This window comes from Diabrotica virgifera, chromosome 3, assembly GCF_917563875.1.
Source record: "Diabrotica virgifera virgifera chromosome 3, PGI_DIABVI_V3a".
Taxonomy (NCBI): Eukaryota; Metazoa; Arthropoda; class Insecta; order Coleoptera; family Chrysomelidae; genus Diabrotica; species Diabrotica virgifera.
In genome coordinates this window covers 132,766,206-132,786,552 of record NC_065445.1, presented here as the reverse complement: position 1 = coordinate 132,786,552, position 20,347 = coordinate 132,766,206, and the positions used below count along the sequence as shown (strand labels likewise).

Here is a 20,347-nt window from a genome sequence, read left to right as displayed (position 1 = left end):
AACCTTAAACAACGAAAATAAACGTTTTGAACGAGTCTTCGGTTGCCTACATAAACTGAACAGAAGTTAGGTACAATCGAGAAACTCGATTTTCTACTCGTTCGAGGTTCGTGAACAACTCAATAGACTCGATAACGAGTTAAGTCGATTTAGTCGAGTCGAGTTTCGTGATCCGCCTGAAGATCAACTTACACAACTTGAAAAACACGATTTTCGGTTATAAGAGTTGTACCAATTTTTTTTGACGCGAAGTGTACACGCTTAAACGTCATCAAGTCAGTGACGTCATTATTTAGCGTGTACTATGACTGGGTTTTTTGGTACACGCTAATTTGAGCCGCGTGTATGTTGTGGTATTAATAAGTATCTGTAAGTATCGCGAGTGTCAGAGTGTGGTTAGAATTTGTCTAATCGCGTTATGTTTACACTTTAATATTGATTTGTAAAGAGTTATTTCCTTATTTTTTACTTGTTTAGTGTGTTTTTTTAAATTAACTATATGCAGTGTGGACAATTATTTAGTTCTTTTAATGAGTTTAACAACATTCTAAAACAGTATGAAAAAGATAAGAGACAAAAATTCGTGATTAATAGTAGCAGAAGTAATAAGATAAAATATACAGGGCGATTGATTAGTGTGATAAAGCTCAGTAGATCCGCTATAGTAATAGATAGCAATAAAAGTTAGTATCAAAAATTTTAGCAAACTTTGAGCTTCATATTACAAAATTACTAAAATTAGTTAGAATGTTACAGGGCGTTCGATAAATACTGGCAGACCAAACTTATGTTTTTTAAATGGAACACCCTATATTTTATTTTATGTTCGAAATCTTCTTAACTTCCATATCACAAAAATATAAAGGTTTATTATGTTATACAGGGTATTTACAAAGTTATAACAAATTTTCTATGAAAATCGTAACAAGTTCAACTCCCTGTATAAATAAAAATAAACACCCATATAAACTGGTATAATTAACTTCGTATAAAAATTATTTTAGCAGTATTTTGTATATATCATGTTAACTAATATTTATTTTTCTAACCTGAATATATACTTTTATATGCATATTTTTTTATTAGAATTAAGTTTGAAACATCTGAATAGTTTTGCTTCCCTTCCCCTTCCCTTAATAAAAATATTTTCTATCAAACAAACAACAAACACTAAAAATATCAAAATAGCGTGTACCAAAATATAAAGTCACCGCGCACGCTAAATAATGACGTCACTGGCTTGATGAAGTTTAATTCGCGTGTACCTAACTTTTTTATTTGCGTACACGTTAGCGTGTACCTAGACACAGCGTTTTCAAAAACCATGATCAAATTGTCAAAGTTTGTCGCCTTGTCTTGTCACTTGTCACAAAAACCGCCATTTTCTTTTGTAAGTCTCAAGTGTTCCTTTCGTTTTAGCTGTTATCGGTTGAAGTTTTTTCATATTGTAAAATTACAATTTCCCATTTTGAACGGTTGCGTTTGAATTTTAATGGTAGATTTACCTTAAATCTGTTATAAAAGCTTAAAGTGTTCTATCTTGTAAAGGCTACACGTTTATACAACCTTTTACATTTCTTGATTTTTGTCAAAATGGTGTCCACTGGAAAACGTTTACCATACGTTTGTAATAAAATGAGTTCTTCAGATGAAGAATCTTCGGAAGAATTCGATTATAAGTATCAAAACGAAGTAAGATCTAAGAAGAGTGGTGTCAAAAACTTGTCTTATCTTGATTCTAATTTTCAGAACATTGTATGTGGGGAGACTGATTCAACTAATAGAGGAAGAAAACCCAGATGTTTATCCAAAAATGCACAAATGGCACGAGAAAATCGTTTGAGAAAAAAATTGTACGTTAACAAATTGGAAAAAGAAGTAATGGCGTTAAGAAATGACAACAAAAAGTTAAATTCTATACTAAAAAACCAATCCTCCATAATAAAAGAACTAAAGCAAGAGAAGAAATATCTGAGTAGTGTTATAGCCAATAGCGCTGATATTAAAAGCTTAATCAGGAATATTCACACAAGCACAGGTATGTCTGTATCATCCTCATTGGATAAAAATTTATCACTGAACAATGTTTATGTTCCAAAGATGCCCACTATAGACAGCACAGATAGTACTGAAGATTTTCCCAGTTTTGACTGTTTGTTGAGTGATTCAAATTTAAATATGGACATTTATGGTGACATTACCCAACAACCATTACATTTTCCAGATGATTTGTTCCATATTAATTCACCAACGTTAAGTCTTGAAGATCATACCTATACAGCACAAGACGTCAATGAAAGTGATGATGCAGGAGTATGTTTACATGTTTCAAAACATAGGGTTTCCCTGGAATTTTGTTCAAAATGTAGTGAGAAAGCTGGAAAATCCTGGAGTCAGCTTTAAAGAACTGTAAAAATGTCTGTATTTTGTTATTTACTATGTAAATATTAGCTTTAGGTTTTCTTATATATATATGATCAGTTTGCCAGAAACTAAAATATAAAAGAGAATGTACAGTTATTCAATTAAGTTTCTCATAATTAAGTTGAAATTAAGTATAAGTATTCTATGATTATTTCAAATGGTTTGTCAATATTTTTCCACAATTTTTTTTATTTATATACTAAAAGTTTAGATTATTAGAGAATATTAACATATGGACGTACTTACATTTTTATAGAAATAAAGTAGTTAGTTCAACTGTAAAAAAATAATATTCAAGTAAGATTTAAAAAATGGGTGGACTGATCTGTATATAGAGTATTTATTATAACAATATGTGATAGCTCTTTCCTTACACTCAAAATTTTCTGTTGAATTGTTACTGGTGATTTTTTACCGTTTTAGGATTCAAGCAGAACAACAGGAGTAAAGATGGGGCAGAAGTCTTTCACATTTTCCCCTTCTGATCCAATTTTAAAAGGTGGGATGCGCTTTATATTTTTATTTTATTAACTTTTAAAATATTTGATATTTAAATTGTATGTATGCTTGATATTTACTTTAAATCTATAGTTTATTAGTGAGCAGCATATTATCAACATGAACGGAGATAGTACAAATGTAGCTTAGAAATTCTCAAGTAGTCTGCTACAAAATGTTTGTACTAAATTCTTTAATTCTTCACCTTCTTGTAGCACTACAACACAAGATGCGCTAAATTGGCAAGGCAGTTATTAAGGAGTTTCTGATCATGGCCTGACCATCTTAGACGTTGAGATTTAATCTCTTGGACTAGGTCATTAGCCCTATAAGTAGAACCCTGATTATCCATGCTCCTTGGGACCAGACAGTGGCATGGATAATTGAAAAGCACGGAAAATCCGAACATTTATTTCTTATATCTATTACATATGTCAGATATTTAGAACAAATAGAAAATGATATAAAAACCTTAAAAATAAAAAACTGGAGAAAAAAAAGCACGAAACAGATCAGAGTGGAGAAGAATCCTGGAACAGGCCAAGACCCAGAAAGGGCTGTCGAGCCAATGATGATGATGATGATGATGATGATGATCTATTACATATGTACGTATATACATAATATGTACCTACCATAAAAAGATTACAGAAAAATAAATCTTTCATTATGAGTCTTCCTCTCAGCGTATAGAGTTTCGTACGAGTGATTTACAGTGATGCTATTTTGATAAAACCTCAAAAGTGCAATTTGAGTAGTAGAAAATCATAGCACGGATAATCCACGGCCCGGATAATCGGGTTTCTACTGTACACCTATTTGACTTTGGCATTCGGTATTAGTTTGTATTCACTTCATGATACGGTCCAAAGAATCTTCTGATGAGTTTTTTCTCAAAACATCTTAGTTTTCTTTCCTTTGCTTCTGTCATAGTCCACGTCTCACACACTCACACTCAAATCATTGTTTTGTATATTCTGATTTTTAATGTTAGTGTTAGGCTCTTAGATTTAATACTGTTGGTGAGGCTATACATACATCTATTTGCTGCCTGAATTCTCCCTTTTATATCTTCCATGATATCTTTATCTATGGTGATTTTTACTCTAAAGGCATGATTCTGACATCGACGGCAACTGTAAACGGCAGTTATCAGTTGTTACCATGACATAAGCATTTACTTTGCACTATTAATTTGTATAATTCATAGCAACTGAATCAGTCTCATAAAAATTAATAGTGCAAAGTAGTGACATCTGTCACAGCGTCAACTGCAACTACCGTTTGTAGTTGCTGTCTGCCATCGATGGTGGAATCATATCTTAAGAGTCTAAGATATTTAAAACTCTCCACTCCTTCAAACTTATATGGGTCTATTGTAACGTTTTGCCCTATTCTATCTCGTCTCTATTGTCTGTTAATGCACATACAGTAGAACCCCGCAAATCCGAACTAATTGGGGGGACAGCCTGTTCGGATTCCGAAAAGTTCGGATTATCCGAAAGTTAGCCTTAACTAGTAGTTCAAAGCTTTCATTGTGATTTTGAGTAGCCAAACGTTCTCGCAAGAGTGTGGACAATATTTTTGTACTCAAGTTGACTACGAGAGAACCAAAGTAAGTTTGTGTTTAACCTTTATAAACACTTTATAAACCTGTATATTAAAGTATAATATTTATTTTTAAGAAATTTTAAATGTCAAAGTCCTAGTAATCCTACATTGTCCAATTTTCTGGCTTTACTCTGTATAATAAACATGTTTTTAAGTTTTTGTCTTGAATTTTTAAATTTTTTTCACTTTCCGTTGGTTCGGATTTGCCGAAAGTTCGGATTCGCGGGGTTCGGATTTACGGGGTTCTACTGTATTTGGTTTTCTCTTCATTGACCTTTAGACCAGTTTTTTTGCCTCTACCTCTAATTTATTGAAAGTTCCCATTCACAATCGTGACTATGTTTCCCTACAATGTTAGTATCATCTGCTTATGCTAGTAGTAATTTTAGTAATACTTTAATAAATTAAATTCTTTAATTATCGTCTTATAATACATTGGTAAATGTTACAATAATTTATTGAAAAGTTTATTTGTTTATATTTACAAATCTGTAATTATTGAATGAAAGTTAATTACATTTTGACAGACTAGATGTGGCTGGAAATTACTATTACAACTAAGCAGTTGTGTTGATAGCCAATATTAAGAGTAAACAAACAATGAAACTATATTACTAATATCTAATAATACAGGGTATTTGGTAAAGAATGGGTCATAGCTTAACCTTAGATTCCTGAGGTTAAAATAGGTCGATTTAAGCTAACTTACCTTAGTACAAAAGTTGATAATAACCGAAATACAGGGTGTCAGAGTCAAACTTTTATTTTATTTTTGAATATTTTCTGACAGGCATGGGACAACAGCATGAAATTTGGTAAGTGGTGCTGGTACTGCTTACCCTGCTAAATTATGTTAAACAAACGTTTCTGGCTATTACCAGAGGTGTACAATGGGGGAACGTGAATGGTTGACCCTTCAGAAATTCTACGCTACAGGCGGAATTTCTATTTTAGTGCAATTTTTTGATTCTCCAATACTTTCTATCTAAATAACATACTGTTCATTCGTAACGATAAAGCCATTAGTTATCGAGATATTTTAAGCTAAAAACGAAGGAGCATAATACATTAATCAAAATAAGTGTGCCTTTTCATTTTTAACTTCAAATATCTCGAAAACTAATTACTTTGTCGTTACGAATGAAGAGTATATTATTTGCATAGAAAGTATTGTAGAATCTAAAAATTATGCTAAAATAGCAGTTTTGTCAGTGGCGTAGAATTTGGGAAGGGTCAACCATTCATTTTCCCCTATCGTACGCCTCTGGTATTAACCAGAAACGATTATTTAACATAATTTAGTAGGGTGTACAGTACCTACACTTTCTGCCAAGTATCATAAGGATATGTGAAATAATTTTATAGTACCATGCACACATATTTCTTATAGTTTTAAATAAAGAATAAATTATTAAAAAAATGATACTTTAAAATTTAATGATACTTTAATGTTCCTAATAATCGTAATGTATTTTTAGATTTGGTTTTTTCAAATGTTAGGGAATTAAATGTCTTGAAAGCAAAAGATCCTTTGGTAGACCCTAGCCAACACCATGTGGGTTATGAGTGTTTTTTAAACTTAGATTTAACTGATTCAAAAAATTTAAAATATGATGAATTTTTTTATGATTTTGTAAATGGAAACTACGCTGAACTCAATAACTTCCTTGCATCCATGGATTGGCAGAACTGTCTGGTTGAGGGTGTTGATAATTCTGTGGGTTTGTTCTATGATGTTCTGTTGACGGGGATAGCATTGTTTGTACCATTAAAAAGATTCAGAACATCTTCCTTCCCTAAATGGTTTTCCCACGAACTCAGGAATTTAACGCAGGAGAAAAAACGTGCCCACTTTATGTACATGAGAAGTCAGTCTGATGCTGAATATGTAAGGTTTTCTCGCCTTAGGGCTGAGTGTAAGCGTTTGTCTGATACATGCTTTAGTGGCTATATGGGTGGAGTAGACATTAGCTTAAAAAATAACCCTAAATCATTTTGGAAGTTCATTAATGACAAGCGATCTACTCATAGCTTACCGAGCTCTTTATTTTATTTAGACCAATCAGCATCTAACGGTCAAGATATAGCAAATTTATTTAAGAAGTTCTTTCAAACTGTTTACTTGCCTAATAATGGTCAGCTCCGGGTGCCCTGCTACCCTGAGGGTAGCAATGTAAGTACATGTATTAGACCTGCTGCGATATCCATAATTGAAATTTTTGACAGTATAAGTGGTCTTCCCAATAAGCTGTCAGCTGGTCCTGATGGTGTGCCTAATTATCTTTTGAAAAAGTGTGTCTGTACTCTAGTCATACCTTTGCATTTACTGTTTAGCAGGTCTTTAGCGACATCTATGTTTCCGGCTGCTTGGAAGGAGAGCTACGTTATACCTTTTTATAAAAATGGGCAAAAGGATAACATTGAAAATTATCGCAGCATATGCATTCAGTCTGCAATACCCAAGCTTTTTGACAGCCTGGTGGCCAAGCAGCTTTCTGGGTTGTGTAACGGATTAATTTCCGATTCGTAGCATGGCTTTCGCATAAAAAGGTCTTCTGCGACGAACTTGGTCGAGTATCAGTCTGACTTATTGTGTCAAATGGAGGATCGTAAACAGATAGATGCCATATACACGGATTTTTCGAAAGCGTTTGATTGTGTTGATCAGCAGATACTCTTGGAAAAGCTGGTGTCTGTGGGTTTTGATGTTAACTTTGTCGAGTGGATTAAGAACTCCTCATCGGGGCGTACTCAACGAGTGAAGATTGGTAGCTATTTATCTGACATTATTACAGTAAGCTCCGGAGTTGCTCAGGGTGGCCATACTTCGCTTCTTTTTATCATCTTTGTTAATGATATAAATAATTGATTTTTGAATAGTAAATGCTTATTGCTAGCTGATGATCTGAAATTCTGGAGACCTGTGGATGGTTTGTTGGACCAGGCGTTGTTGCAGGAGGATCTTGATTAGTGTTGCCAGGTCCGATTTGTTTTTAATCGGTACATAAGCAAAAACAAATCGGGATTTAGGGTTGTAGATCGGGACAAATAAACAAAAATATCCCAATAAATGGTCGTTTTGGAGTGTAATTTTCAGAGTCAACTCAGACTTGCATGAAAATCTGGTTTTAGATTCTACTTACTGTCTACTTCAAAGTTTAACTTGTACCGTTGGTTGCTTTTACTTAAGGGATGACAGTTGCATTTACCCCTTCTCAGGGGTAAAAAAGCGCGCGTTTAAAGTAAGTCCCAAAATGGGTCAACTGACTAACTCTAAAAAACTTTTGTTCTACAGTATGTCCCTGTAAGTTGTATCCATATGGAAAAAATTTTTATTATTAATTTTACGAAAAAAAGTTATTCTTTATAAAAAGTTCTGCATGGTCCAAAACCCAAGTTTCAATAATCAGATATCAAATTTTATGAATGTTACACGAGGTATGTCAAAAAGTTTGAATTTCACTCAAGAGTAAAGTAGCTTTATTTTTCACAATATTGAAAATTGCTATTATAAAAAGTTGTTTGGAATTAAAAACTATATTCTAATATGCAATTACACCCTTATAATTGAAAAAATGTTTTTTTGAAAAATTATGGATAACTAAGATTATTTTCATTTATTTCAATTTTGATAACTCTTTTATTATTAATTTTACGAAAAAAAGTGATTCTTAATAAAAAGTTCTGGATGGTCTAAAACCTAAAATACAACCATCTTATATCAAATTTTATACGAGGTATGTCAAAAAAGATAAATTTAGATCAAAAGTAAAGTACCTTTATAGTTCAGAATATTTCAATTAGAAGGATGTAATTACATACTGAAACATAGTTTTTAATTCTAAATAACTTTTCATAATTACAATTTTCGATATTGTGAAAAATAAACTTATTTTACTCTTGAGTGAAATTCATATATTTTGACATACCTCGTATAAAATTGATAAAATTTGACATAAGATGGTTGTATTTTAGGTTTTAGACCATCCAGAACTTTTTATTAAGAATCACTTTTTTTGTAAAATTAATAATAAGAGTTATCTGAATTGAAATAACTGAAAATAATGTTAGTTATCCACAATTTTTCAAAAAAAAAAAATTTCAATTAGAAGGATATAATTGCATACTAGAATAGTTTTTAAATCCAAACAACTTTTCGTAATAGCAATTTTCAATATTGTGAAAAATAAAGCTACTTTACTCTTGAGTGAAATTCAAACTTTTCGACATACCTCGTATAATATTCAAAAAATTTGATATTTGATGGTTAAATCTTAGGTTTCGGACCATGCAGAGCTTTTTATGAAGAATAACTTTTTTTCGTAAAATTAATAATAAAATAGTTTTCCATATGGATACAACTTACAGGGACATACTGTATATAATTTTTAAGTCAATACTTTTCGAGTAATTTTATCGAAAAAATTATTCTTAGCAAAAATAATTTTAGCAAAAAGCTTTCAAAAAAAGCAAAAAAAAATTGCATGTTCAGAAAGTCTATAAAATCAGTAAAAGCAAAGTGGTAGCTCATCAAAAATATGTTCTTATTCGTCAAATTCCAAATCGAATTTTTCAATTTGAAATAACCAAAAAATTAAGTAATTTTCGGGCAAAACTTATTAAAATTGTGAGTGTAAAAAATCTTTAATTTTGTTTTATATAAAAGTCTCTAGCATTAAAACTAAGCGACTTACGCTCAAAATAAAGTTGGCCCCTTTTTTGGTAAAAAAAAAATCCTGAAAATCTCCCCCTATTTAACACCGTAAATAAAATTAATCGTTACCGCTTTACCATTTACTTTATATGTGTATTATTTATACGATCTCTAAGGTTGATCGGTTGGGAGTACTTAGTTTCGAAAAAAAATGCTTTTATAGTAAAAAAAATTTCCTAAAATATTGGAAAATGCCCTTTTTTCAAAATATCTTAAAAAGTATTAGGGATACTAAAAATCTCAAAGATTAAAAAGTAGGTAGGTTTTGCTTTTATAAATATGATAGATTCATTCATTTTGTTTTTCTGTAAGACAAAAATTGGTTAAAATATGACTGTTCATTTTCATATTTTGCATACACTCGTGATTAGTGACTCGTTCAGGATCTTTCAGTTATGTAAAAAATACATAAGTAAAGTAAATTGTTTGTAAAGCAGTAAATATTAATTTAATTTGGGGTGCTAAATAGGGGGAGATTTTCACGATTTTTTTACCAAAAAAAAGGAATCAATTTGATTTTGAGCATAACTCGCTTAGTTTTGATGCTAAAAACTTTTTTAAAACATAAAAATAAAGACTAAGTTTTCACTCTAATGGCATATAACATATCCCACCAGAATGAAAACAATGGGAACCTTCTCTGGTTACACCTCCGAGGCTTCTACAATTTGCAAGCCATACGGATGCTGAGACTAAGGAAGATGAGGGAATTCTACAATTTACAATTCACGTCACATCTGCTCAGCGCGGTAAAGTTCCAACGAGACTGGTTCCCTTCATACTCCACACAGAGTAAATGTAAATCAAAAATGAATAACCATTTTCAATTTCGTTGCAAAACGAAAATACAGCCGAACCATATTCCAGTCCAATCAGAGAGTGCTGCAAGCACCTCTACCGGTTTCGAAACTCATTAGTCTCTCATCAGGAGGCACATATGCTGCTCTCCCTGATCCAACCAAAACAAACCCCAGCGTGCAGTCCCGAATTGCAACGAACGAAATGGCATAGATGCCCTAGCGGCAACTGCTAGCAAAAGACTAAGTTTTCACTCTAATGGCATATAACATATCCCACCAGAATGAAAACAATGGGAACCTTCTCTGGTTACACCTCCGAGGCTTCTACAATTTGCAAGCCATACGGATGCTGAGACTAAGGAAGATGAGGGAATTCTACAATTTACAATTCACGTCACATCTGCTCAGCGCGGTAAAGTTCCAACGAGACTGGTTCCCTTCATACTCCACACAGAGTAAATGTAAATCAAAAATGAATAACCATTTTCAATTTCGTTGCAAAACGAAAATACAGCCGAACCATATTCCAGTCCAATCAGATTCTGGTGGGATATGTTATATGCCATTAGAGTGAAAACTTAGTCTTTTGCTAGCAGTTGCCGCTAGGGCATCTATGCCATTTCGTTCGTTGCAATTCGGGACTGCACGCTGGGGTTTGTTTTGGTTGGATCAGGGAGAGCAGCATATGTGCCTCCTGATGAGAGACTAATGAGTTTCGAAACCGGTAGAGGTGCTTGCAGCACTCTCTGATTGGACTGGAATATGGTTCGGCTGTATTTTCGTTTTGCAACGAAATTGAAAATGGTTATTCATTTTTGATTTACATTTACTCTGTGTGGAGTATGAAGGGAACCAGTCTCGTTGGAACTTTACCGCGCTGAGCAGATGTGACGTGAATTGTAAATTGTAGAATTCCCTCATCTTCCTTAGTCTCAGCATCCGTATGGCTTGCAAATTGTAGAAGCCTCGGAGGTGTAACCAGAGAAGGTTCCCATTGTTTTCATTCTGGTGGGATATGTTATATGCCATTAGAGTGAAAACTTAGTCTTTTGCTAGCAGTTGCCGCTAGGGCATCTATGCCATTTCGTTCGTTGCAATTCGGGACTGCACGCTGGGGTTTGTTTTGGTTGGATCAGGGAGAGCAGCATATGTGCCTCCTGATGAGAGACTAATGAGTTTCGAAACCGGTAGAGGTGCTTGCAGCACTCTCTGATTGGACTGGAATATGGTTCGGCTGTATTTTCGTTTTGCAACGAAATTGAAAATGGTTATTCATTTTTGATAAAAATAAAGCTTGGTTTTGGTTTTTTCCCGAAAAGTTCTTCATTTCTTGCTTATTTCACGTTGAAATATTTGATTTGGAATTTGACGAATAAGAACGTATTTTTCATGAGCCACTGCTTTTGCTGGGTCTATAGACTCTTCACAAGAGTTCACAATTTTTTTCATTTTTTATATTATTCTACATTTTTGGTAAGAATATTTTTTTCGATAAAATACTTACTTTTTGAGTTATTTGTGAAAATCGTCTAGAAACGTGATTTTTTTATCGAAAAATACACATTTTCAATCGTAAATAACTCGAAAAGGATTAACGAAGTTAAAATTTTATAGAACTAAAATTGCTTAGAATTAGTCAATTTATCCATCTCCGGACTTATTTTAAACTCGCGGTTTTTTACCGCCAACTAGGGGTGATCGAGTAAAAGCAACCAACGGCACAAGCCGTCCAAATTTTCATGCAATTCGTAGTTGATCCTGAAAATTACACGGTATCTCCGTATTTACCGTTCATTTACTGGACTACAAGGTGTTTCTATAATCTGTGTTTAATCCTACATAATAATAATACACGAAATTACAAAAAAAATCGTAGAATAAGTAAATTATTTATCTTTTATTAAAATTATATTTTTTATTGGATTTTGCCACTTCTAGGAGTGCTTTTTTTATAACATAGTTATAAAATTCACTGCAAGTCCTCCTGAAATTGGTTTTCGTGGGTGAAAATCGGGACATTTAGTGTCCCGATCAGGTACAAATCGGTACGCGTCCCCAGACCCCTGAAAATCGGGACGTCCCGCGCAAATCGGGACACCTGGTAACGCTAATCTTGATAGACTGCAGGAGTGGTGTGTTCGAAACAAACTTTTCTTGAATGCCAGGAAATGCTGTTTTATAAGCTTCTTTCGGAAAGTCAGTAGAATTGAATCAGGTTACATCATTAATAATCAGCCACTTGAATATGTATCTTCCGTTAGGGATTTGGGTGTTGTTTTGGATGAGAAGCTTTCTTTTGTGGAGCATATAAATGCTGTATCTGTGAAGGCATCTAAACTTTTGGGATTTGTTACAAGAAATTGCAAATTCTTCTCTATTGAATCTACTAGGCTTGTTTACTGTAGCTTAGTAAGGTCCCTCTTGGAGTACAGTTCTGTGGTTTGGTCACCCTATTTCCAGACTCATATTGATACTATCGAGAGAATACAACATAGATTCTTGAGATCATGTGCTTACTATACACAAACTATCATTGTCAATCACGATTATTCTTTTCTTGAACAACAGTTGTCCCTACCTCCACTTAAGGTACGCCGTGACATAGCAGGTGCTGTTTTCATTTTTAGGATCATAAATGGACTTATAGATTCTCCCAATCTTTTAAGTCAGATTAATTTTAATGTTCCTTATCAAGCTCTCCGTTACCATAATATGTTTAAAATACCTTTCCATAGAACATTGTATGGCGTTCACAACCCACTTGATAGGTATATGGGATTGTTAAATAATTACGAACTTGATTTATTTAATATAACTCTAAATCAATTAAAAAGATCTCTTGCTCTGTGATGTTATTTTTATACTCTCTAAGTGTTATGTTTGTATGTTGTATATTTTTTTGTAGTCAATATTTATGTTATATATTAATTTTCGTGACACATGAAATTTTTCAGTGTTTTTATACTTTTCTAACTCTCTATTTTTTAGATTAATTAAGTCATATTTAACACATTGAATTTATTATTACCTTTTGGAAATGTATTAATATTTAACTGTAATTTTTCTGTTAATGGGGTTATCCCGTATAATAATAAATAAATAAATAAAAATAATTTGACATATCCGTATCATACTTGGCAGCAAGTGTAGGCACTGTACACCCTACTAAATTATATTAAATAATCGTTTCTGGCTACTACCAGAGGCGTACAACAGGGGAAAGTGAATAGTTGACCCTTCCCAAATTTTACTCCACTGATGAAACTGCTATTTTAGCATAATTTTTAAATTCTACAATACTTTCTATGCAAATAATATACTCTTCATTCATAACGATAAAGTCATTAGTTTTCGAGATATTAGAAGTTAAAAATAAAAAGGCACACTTATTTTGATTAATGTATTATGCTCCTTCGTTTTTTACTTCAAATATCTCGAAAAGTAATGGCTTTATCGTTACGAATAAAGTGTATGTTATTTACATAGAAAAGTATTGGAGAATCAAAAAATTGCACTAAAATAGCAATATCGCCAGTGGCGTAGAATTTGGGAAGGGTCAACCATTCACGTTCTTCCATCGTACGCCTCTGGTAATACCCAGACACGTTTGTTTAACATAATTAAGTAGGGTGTACAGTACCAGCACCACTTAGCAAACTTCATGTTGTTGTCCCATGCCTGTCGGGAAATATTCAAAAATAAATAAAATAAAAGTTTAACTTTGACACCCTGTATTTCAGTTATTATCAACTTTTGTACTAAGGTAAGTTAGCTTAAATCGACCTATTTTAACCTCAGGAATCTAAGGTTAAGCTATGGCCCATTCTTTACCAAACACCATGTATATACAGCGTGAATAATACAATTATTTATGATATGTTAAATTATGACAACAAAATCATATATTTTAAATATAATACCGACATTTTTATGTTTAGTAAACAGTATTTTTAATAATCCTTCTTTTTTCAATGAAGGAATTATACAATGGCAAATTTGTTTGAGCTCTTAATAGTGTGAGGTAGGAATTTTTCTGTTGTATGTTTCCTACTTTAAATCTGTTAAAATGCTTTTGAGTTGAGTGAATGAATAGATATTTGAATATTATTAAAATCAAATTGTAACATTGTTTAATTAAATTTAAATATCAAGTATTTTAAAAGATATCAATCCCTACTTAAAAGATCAGCTGTTATTGAATTATGATTTGGTTTCAGTCTGGAGCAACTGTTTGGTATGACGAGGCTGTAATAGGTTAAGTATGATCTTGTCGTATCGTTCCATTTTTTATAATACATTAAACACAATTTACTAAACAATTTGGGTGTGTTTTATATTCCAGCTCACAGATTTCGGCTGCAGCGTGTGATCCTAAAAGCCACGGTTATGTGGTCGGCAGATATTTAACAGGTATGTTTTCATTTTGTGTAAGGAAAGAGTAATAAAATTTTTGTACTGTATGTAGTGTTTTTATTCAATGTCCATATTCATACAATGGAAATAACGTGGTTGAAGACAATAGAGTTTGATATAATAGTCCACAATATGTAGAATCAACAAAAACATTATCAGTAGTTAAATGAAAACTTGTAATATTCTAAAATTTATACCAAACAGTTCATTTAGTAAAATACTTTATAGAAATCTGCTAGGAATTATTAAGTGTTATTTTGTTATAGTTGAAAAATTCTTTGGTAGAGCATTATTTCATGTGCTGTTTCTTCTTTTTTCTGCTTTAAAAACACACACATCAGATAATTGATTTTAATTTGTATTTGGTTATTTCTGTTTGATTTATTGGTCTTATTATAATTTTGTATTTCCTATTCTCAGTGCCGGTTTAACCTAACTTCGGGCCCTGGGCACTGGAGATTTAGGGGCCCCCTTCATTGTTATTCGTTGTCAGTTTTTTTTTAACAAAAAACACATGCATTAACTATAAATGTTTATTAACAAAAACAAGAAAAATATCAAACGTAAAGATATTCCCAAAAATACATTTAAAGATATAAAAAAACAGAAAGTTCTACAAAACAACATATGACAAAGAAAAAACGTTCTAAAAAATACATAAGACAAAAATTAGCTCTTGACTTGGCATTAGCAAACTGCCATATTAATACTATCAAAATTCAGCTGCTCCAGTTCTTCATGTTCTATAATACAATAGTGATAATGCGTCTAGGTTTTCTTGACCCAATATATTTATGTATCTATTATTTTTAATGCCGAAAAAGACCGCTCGCCTGACGCATTAGAATTTGGTACCGTCAAATAAACTTGCAGTAAAGTTAAAAATTGGGAAAAGTTGCCTTTACATCCTGGATGACACCAAATTTTTGAAATGTTTATTCAGATTTTGGCAAAACGCAAACGTACTAAAATTAGTAATTTCATCCTGCAAGTTCTCTTTGGTTTCATCAACATCTTTTTTATATTTCTCGCATAAAATATTATTTCACGCTTCTTTTATCGCCAAAAGTTTCTACAAGTTTTGTGTTCATCACTAATTAATTGCAAATTTGGTCAGACAGATAGCTAACTGAACCTTTTCCTTTATTCGTATTTTGCTGTAAATTATCAGCTAAGAAGTTGTCATAAGCCAAGTATACAAGACAACTTAAGTAATTTCCTTTATGACGACTCACTAAATCCCCAAGGGATCAACGGAAAGATATTTAGTCCTTGAGAAGCAAGTAATTTAATGGCGACAACAACTCATCTTAGGCCCTTTACCCAATAGTCCATCCAATAACTCAATCTAACTGATGATCTTGTTATTAATGTAAACAGAGAGTTGAGATGAAATTTACTTTCTTCGTGAGATTTAAGCAAACTATTCAAATGTTTCCAGTGGATAAAATGCATCCAAAATCAGTTAAACTATTTTTTTTAAATGATGTAAGGGTTGCCAATGCGAGTCCATTATACTATTGGATATAGAAATTGAGTCAATACTCGCAATCTTAAAGTTTGTATTTTTTAATAGTTGTTACACTTTGAATCAATTTCTATATCCAATAGTATTTTTTTCAATTGAAAATAACTTTTTCGTAGTCTTTTTTCGTAGTCTTTTTCTCTATTTCAGAAAAGATGTACCTCGATTATTTAGAGGACTTTAATGTTAATACTATAATGAAGGAAGGGTCCCTACGGGCCCCGGGCGCCCGCCCCAAGCGCCAAGTGGATAAACCGGCACTGCCTATTCTAAAATCAATATAAAGATGCACTAGAAATGAATAAACCAAGACACATTGAATATTATGAGGAACACTCCCGAATCATGATTTACAATGTATAAACTTTGTAAATCATGATTTTGGATTTACAGTATACATACATTGTAAATCAAGATTTGAGAGTGCTCATTTTAACATATAACGTATCTTAGGCTGTTTATTTCTAGTGCATTTTTATTATGAATTTAGTATATTTTCTGGTTAAATGGCCACACAGTGTTGTTAGTCTCGTTTCATCCTCATATCACTAGATAGTTTGATGTAATATATATTCCGATTCGGATTTTTTGCACAATTTTACTCACAAAGGATCCCTTTTAACAAATTTGCATGTTGCCAGGTCCAAAAGTGGGTCAAAATGTTTTAAAACGTTTTTTTTTTGTTTTTTTCCTAAATTTTTTTTTGCATCGAACAAAGTTTTTTTTTAGGTTTTTTGGATCATTTCAAACAGAAAAGGTCTTTAGTGACTTTTCTCTAAAGTTGATAGTTTTTGACATATAAGCGATTAAAAATTTATAAATTGCGAAATCAGCCATTTTTAACCCTCAGAAACTATGTGAAAAACTGAAAATTTCGATGTTGCCAAGGTAAGAATACAGGGTGAGTCATGAGGAACTGTACATACTCCTACCTCGTATAGAGGCTCATATGGGGAATAACAAATGACTATTAAAAAGTGTCTGCTACCATTGTTTAATAATATACAGAGTGAGTTTCGCATTTTGACAGAAATTTGTATTCGTCATAATTTTTGAACGGTCAGATCGATGTGTCTCTTATTTTGGCCAATCGTTACACTATTACCACCTAATCAACTAATTTATTCAAACTAGAAAAAAATCAGGTCCGGCTTTAAAAAAATTAGTTCGTTTGGGTCTTAGAAAAAATTTCACCCTGCATAATATGCTTTTTGAAAACTCTAATATGAATTTTACAAATTAGACAAATAGGCAATTAAAATGGCATATTTATTTTTTTCCGCACACGATTACTTAATTTTTTATAAAAAAATAAAATTTCACTGTAAATTAAAAGTTTGGTAAAGTGAACCATAGATTAAAAAAAAATAACTTTTATTACAAAAATTAATTTTTTTTGCACAAATAAGTAATTTATGTTACCATCCAATCAACTGATTTATTCAAACTAGAGAAAAATCAGGTCCGGATTTAAAAAATTAGTTCGTTTTGGTCTTAGAAAAAATTTCACCCTGTATACGCTTTTTGAAAACTCTAATGTAAATTTTACAAATAAGACAAATAGGCAATTTTAAAATGGCATATTTATCTTTTTCCCCACACGATTACTTAATTTTTTATTAAAAAATCAAATTTGTTAAAATCGGAATTTTAACCTAAAAATGAAAAAAAAATGAACTCACGGTTTAACTCGCTACAACTCTGTTCCATTTTAATATTTTTTTTCTGAAATTTTTACAGCACATACCTCTTACCATTGTGAAGACTATGAAAATTGTTGTAGACTTTCAGTCTTCTTCTTGTAAAAGCTGCAAACTTGTAAATCGCAAAAATTAGGTGGAAAAATTTATTTATCAATTTGATCACGTCTGTGTTAAACTATAGAGTCCAAAAGAAGTGTTATGGGAAGTTTTAGATCTAGACGTGTTATAGAAAAAAAAAAAAATGGTAAAACTTTTAATTTTAAGAAAAACATTGTTTTTGTAAATTAATTTTTGTAAAAAAAGTTAATTTTTTTAAATCTATGCAAAAACTTTGCTAAACTTTTTATGCATAGTCAAATTTGATTTTTTAATAAAAAAAATAAGTAATCGTGTGGGGAAAAAATAAATATGCCATTTTAATTGCCTATTTGTCTTATTTGTAAAATTCATGAGAGTTTTCAAAAAACGTATACAAGGTGAAATTTTTTCTAAGACCCAAACAAACTAATTTTTTAAATCCGGGTCTGATTTTTTTCTAGTTTGAATAAATCAGTTGATTGGGTGATAACATAAATTAAATATTTGTTCAAAAAAAAATTCATTTTTGTAATAAAAGTTATTTTTTTTTAAATCTATGGTTCACTTTACCAAACTTTTAATTATTCATAGTCAAATTTGATTTTTTTTTATAAAAAATTAAGTCATCGTGTGGGGAAAAAAATAAATATGCCATTTTAATTGCCTATTTGTCTAATTTGTAAAAATCATATTAGAGTTTTCAAAAAGTGTATACAGGGTGAAATTTTTTCTAAGACCAAAAAGAACTTATTTTTTAAATCCGGGCCTGATTTTTTTCTTGTTTGAATAAATCAGTCGATTGGTGGTAACATAAATTAAATATTTGTTCAAAAAAAAATTAATTTTGGCAATAAAAGTTAATTTTGTTAAATCTATGGTTCACTTTACCAAACTTTTAATTCATAATCAAATTTGATTTTTTTATAAAAAATTAAGCAATTGTGTGCGGAAAAAAATAAATATGTTATTTTAATTGCCTATTTGTCTAATTTGTAAAATTCATATTAGAGTTTTCAAAAAGCTTATACAGGGTGAAATTTTTTCTAAGACCCAAACGAACTAATTTTTTTAAAGCCGGACCTGATTTTTTTCTAGTTTGAATAAATCAGTTGATTAGGTGACAATAGTGTAACGATTGACCAAAATACGAGACACATCGATCTGACCGTTCAAAAATTATGACGAATACAAATTTCTGTCAAAATGCGAAACTCGCCCTGTATATTATTAAACAATGGGAGCAGACACTTTTTAATGGTCATTGGTTATTCCCCATACGGGCCTCTATACGAGGTAGGAGTATGTACAGTTCCTCATGACTCACCCTGTATATTCTTTGAACATCGATTGATGAAATCCCGAAGAGTTTTTTGCAATACAATTTCGAAAACACCTTTGATTTTTAAATGCCAATCAAGCGGGCACTTGATTGGCAACCGTTGCATGTATATGTAACTTGCGTAAATATATGTGCGGAAAAATATTTCGATTCAATTTTTTTTTCACCATCTTGTTTGAAAATATTCCCTCTTAACAAATTTGTATGTTGCCAGGATCAAAAAGTCAAACATTTTTTTAAACGTTTGTTTTTTGTTTTTTCCTAAAACTAATTTTCTTGCGTCGGACAATTTTTTTTAGGTTTTTTGGATCATTCCAAATAGAAAATATCTTAAGTGACTTTTCTGTAAATGTAATAGTTTCGAGATATAAGCGACTGACAATTTAAAAATTGCAAAATCAGCCATTTTTACCCCTCAAAAACTATGTAAAACACCGAAAATTTCAATGAATCCAAGGTACGTAGATATTCTAAGAATATCGATTGATGAAGTCCCGAAGAGCTTTTTGCAATACAATATCGAAAACCCCTGTGTTTTTTAATTGCTAGTCAAGCGGTCGCTCCACTATTTTTAACCGTTGCATGTATACAACATTGTATGTAATATGCGTAAATATATGTGCGGAAAAATATTCTGATTAAATTTTTTTTCACCATCTTGCTTAAAAATGTTCCCTATTAACAAATTTGCATGTTGCCAGGGTCAAAAATGTGTCAAAAGATTTTAAACATTTTTTTTAATTATAAAAAATGTTCTCCGATTACATATACACATGCAACGGTTGAAAATAGTGTCGCTCCCGCTTGATTAGCAATTAAGAAACAAAGGGGTTTTCGATATTGTATTGCAAAAAGCTCTTCGGGACTTCATCAATCGATATTCTTAGAATATCTACGTACCTTGGTATCATTGAAATTTTTGGTGTTTCACATAGTTTTTGATGGTAAAAATGGGTGATTTTGCAATTTTTAAAATTTCAATCGCCTATATCTCAAAAACTATCACATTTACAGAAAAGTCACTCAAGGTCTTTTCTATTTGTAATAATCCAAAAAACCTAAAAAAATTTGTCCGATGCAAAAAAATTAGTCTTAGGAAAAAACAAAAAAAAAACGTTTAACATTTTTTTTGACTTTTTAATCCTGGCAACATACAAATTTGTTAAGAGGGGATATTTTCAAGCAAGATGGTGAAAAAAATTGAATCGAAATATTTTTCTGCACATATATTTACGCATGTTA

The 20,347-nt window shown here is 31.6% G+C and overlaps 1 protein-coding gene across 3 annotated transcripts; it reads left to right on the top strand.

Moving 5' to 3' along the window:
• The first annotated feature begins 1,366 nt into the window (after positions 1-1,366).
• Positions 1,367-14,507, top strand: LOC114342403 (CREB/ATF bZIP transcription factor). Of its 3 annotated transcripts, XM_028293207.2 has the most exons (4): positions 1,367-1,692; positions 1,750-2,038; positions 2,225-2,923; positions 14,265-14,507. In XM_028293207.2, the coding sequence occupies exons 1-3, from the start codon at positions 1,594-1,596 to the stop codon at positions 2,401-2,403; spliced, it is 567 nt and encodes a 188-aa protein (XP_028149008.1). In that variant the 5' UTR covers positions 1,367-1,593; the 3' UTR covers positions 2,404-2,923; positions 14,265-14,507. The 3 variants fall into 3 exon arrangements, with proteins under 3 accessions (XP_028149008.1, XP_028149006.1, XP_028149009.1); XM_028293205.2 differs by having other exon boundaries at positions 1,750-2,923; XM_028293208.2 differs by lacking the exon at positions 14,265-14,507 and having other exon boundaries at positions 1,371-1,692; positions 2,101-2,391.
• The last annotated feature ends 5,840 nt before the right edge of the window (positions 14,508-20,347 follow it).

Bases quoted from the DNA above. Each gene is read 5' to 3' on its own strand.
- LOC114342403 (XM_028293205.2), top strand. From the start codon at position 1,594: ATGGTGTCCACTGGAAAACGTTTACCATACGTTTGTAATAAAATGAGT. The intron at 1,693-1,749 runs GTAAGATCTAAG...TCTAATTTTCAG, and splicing joins ATTATAAGTATCAAAACGAA to AACATTGTATGTGGGGAGAC.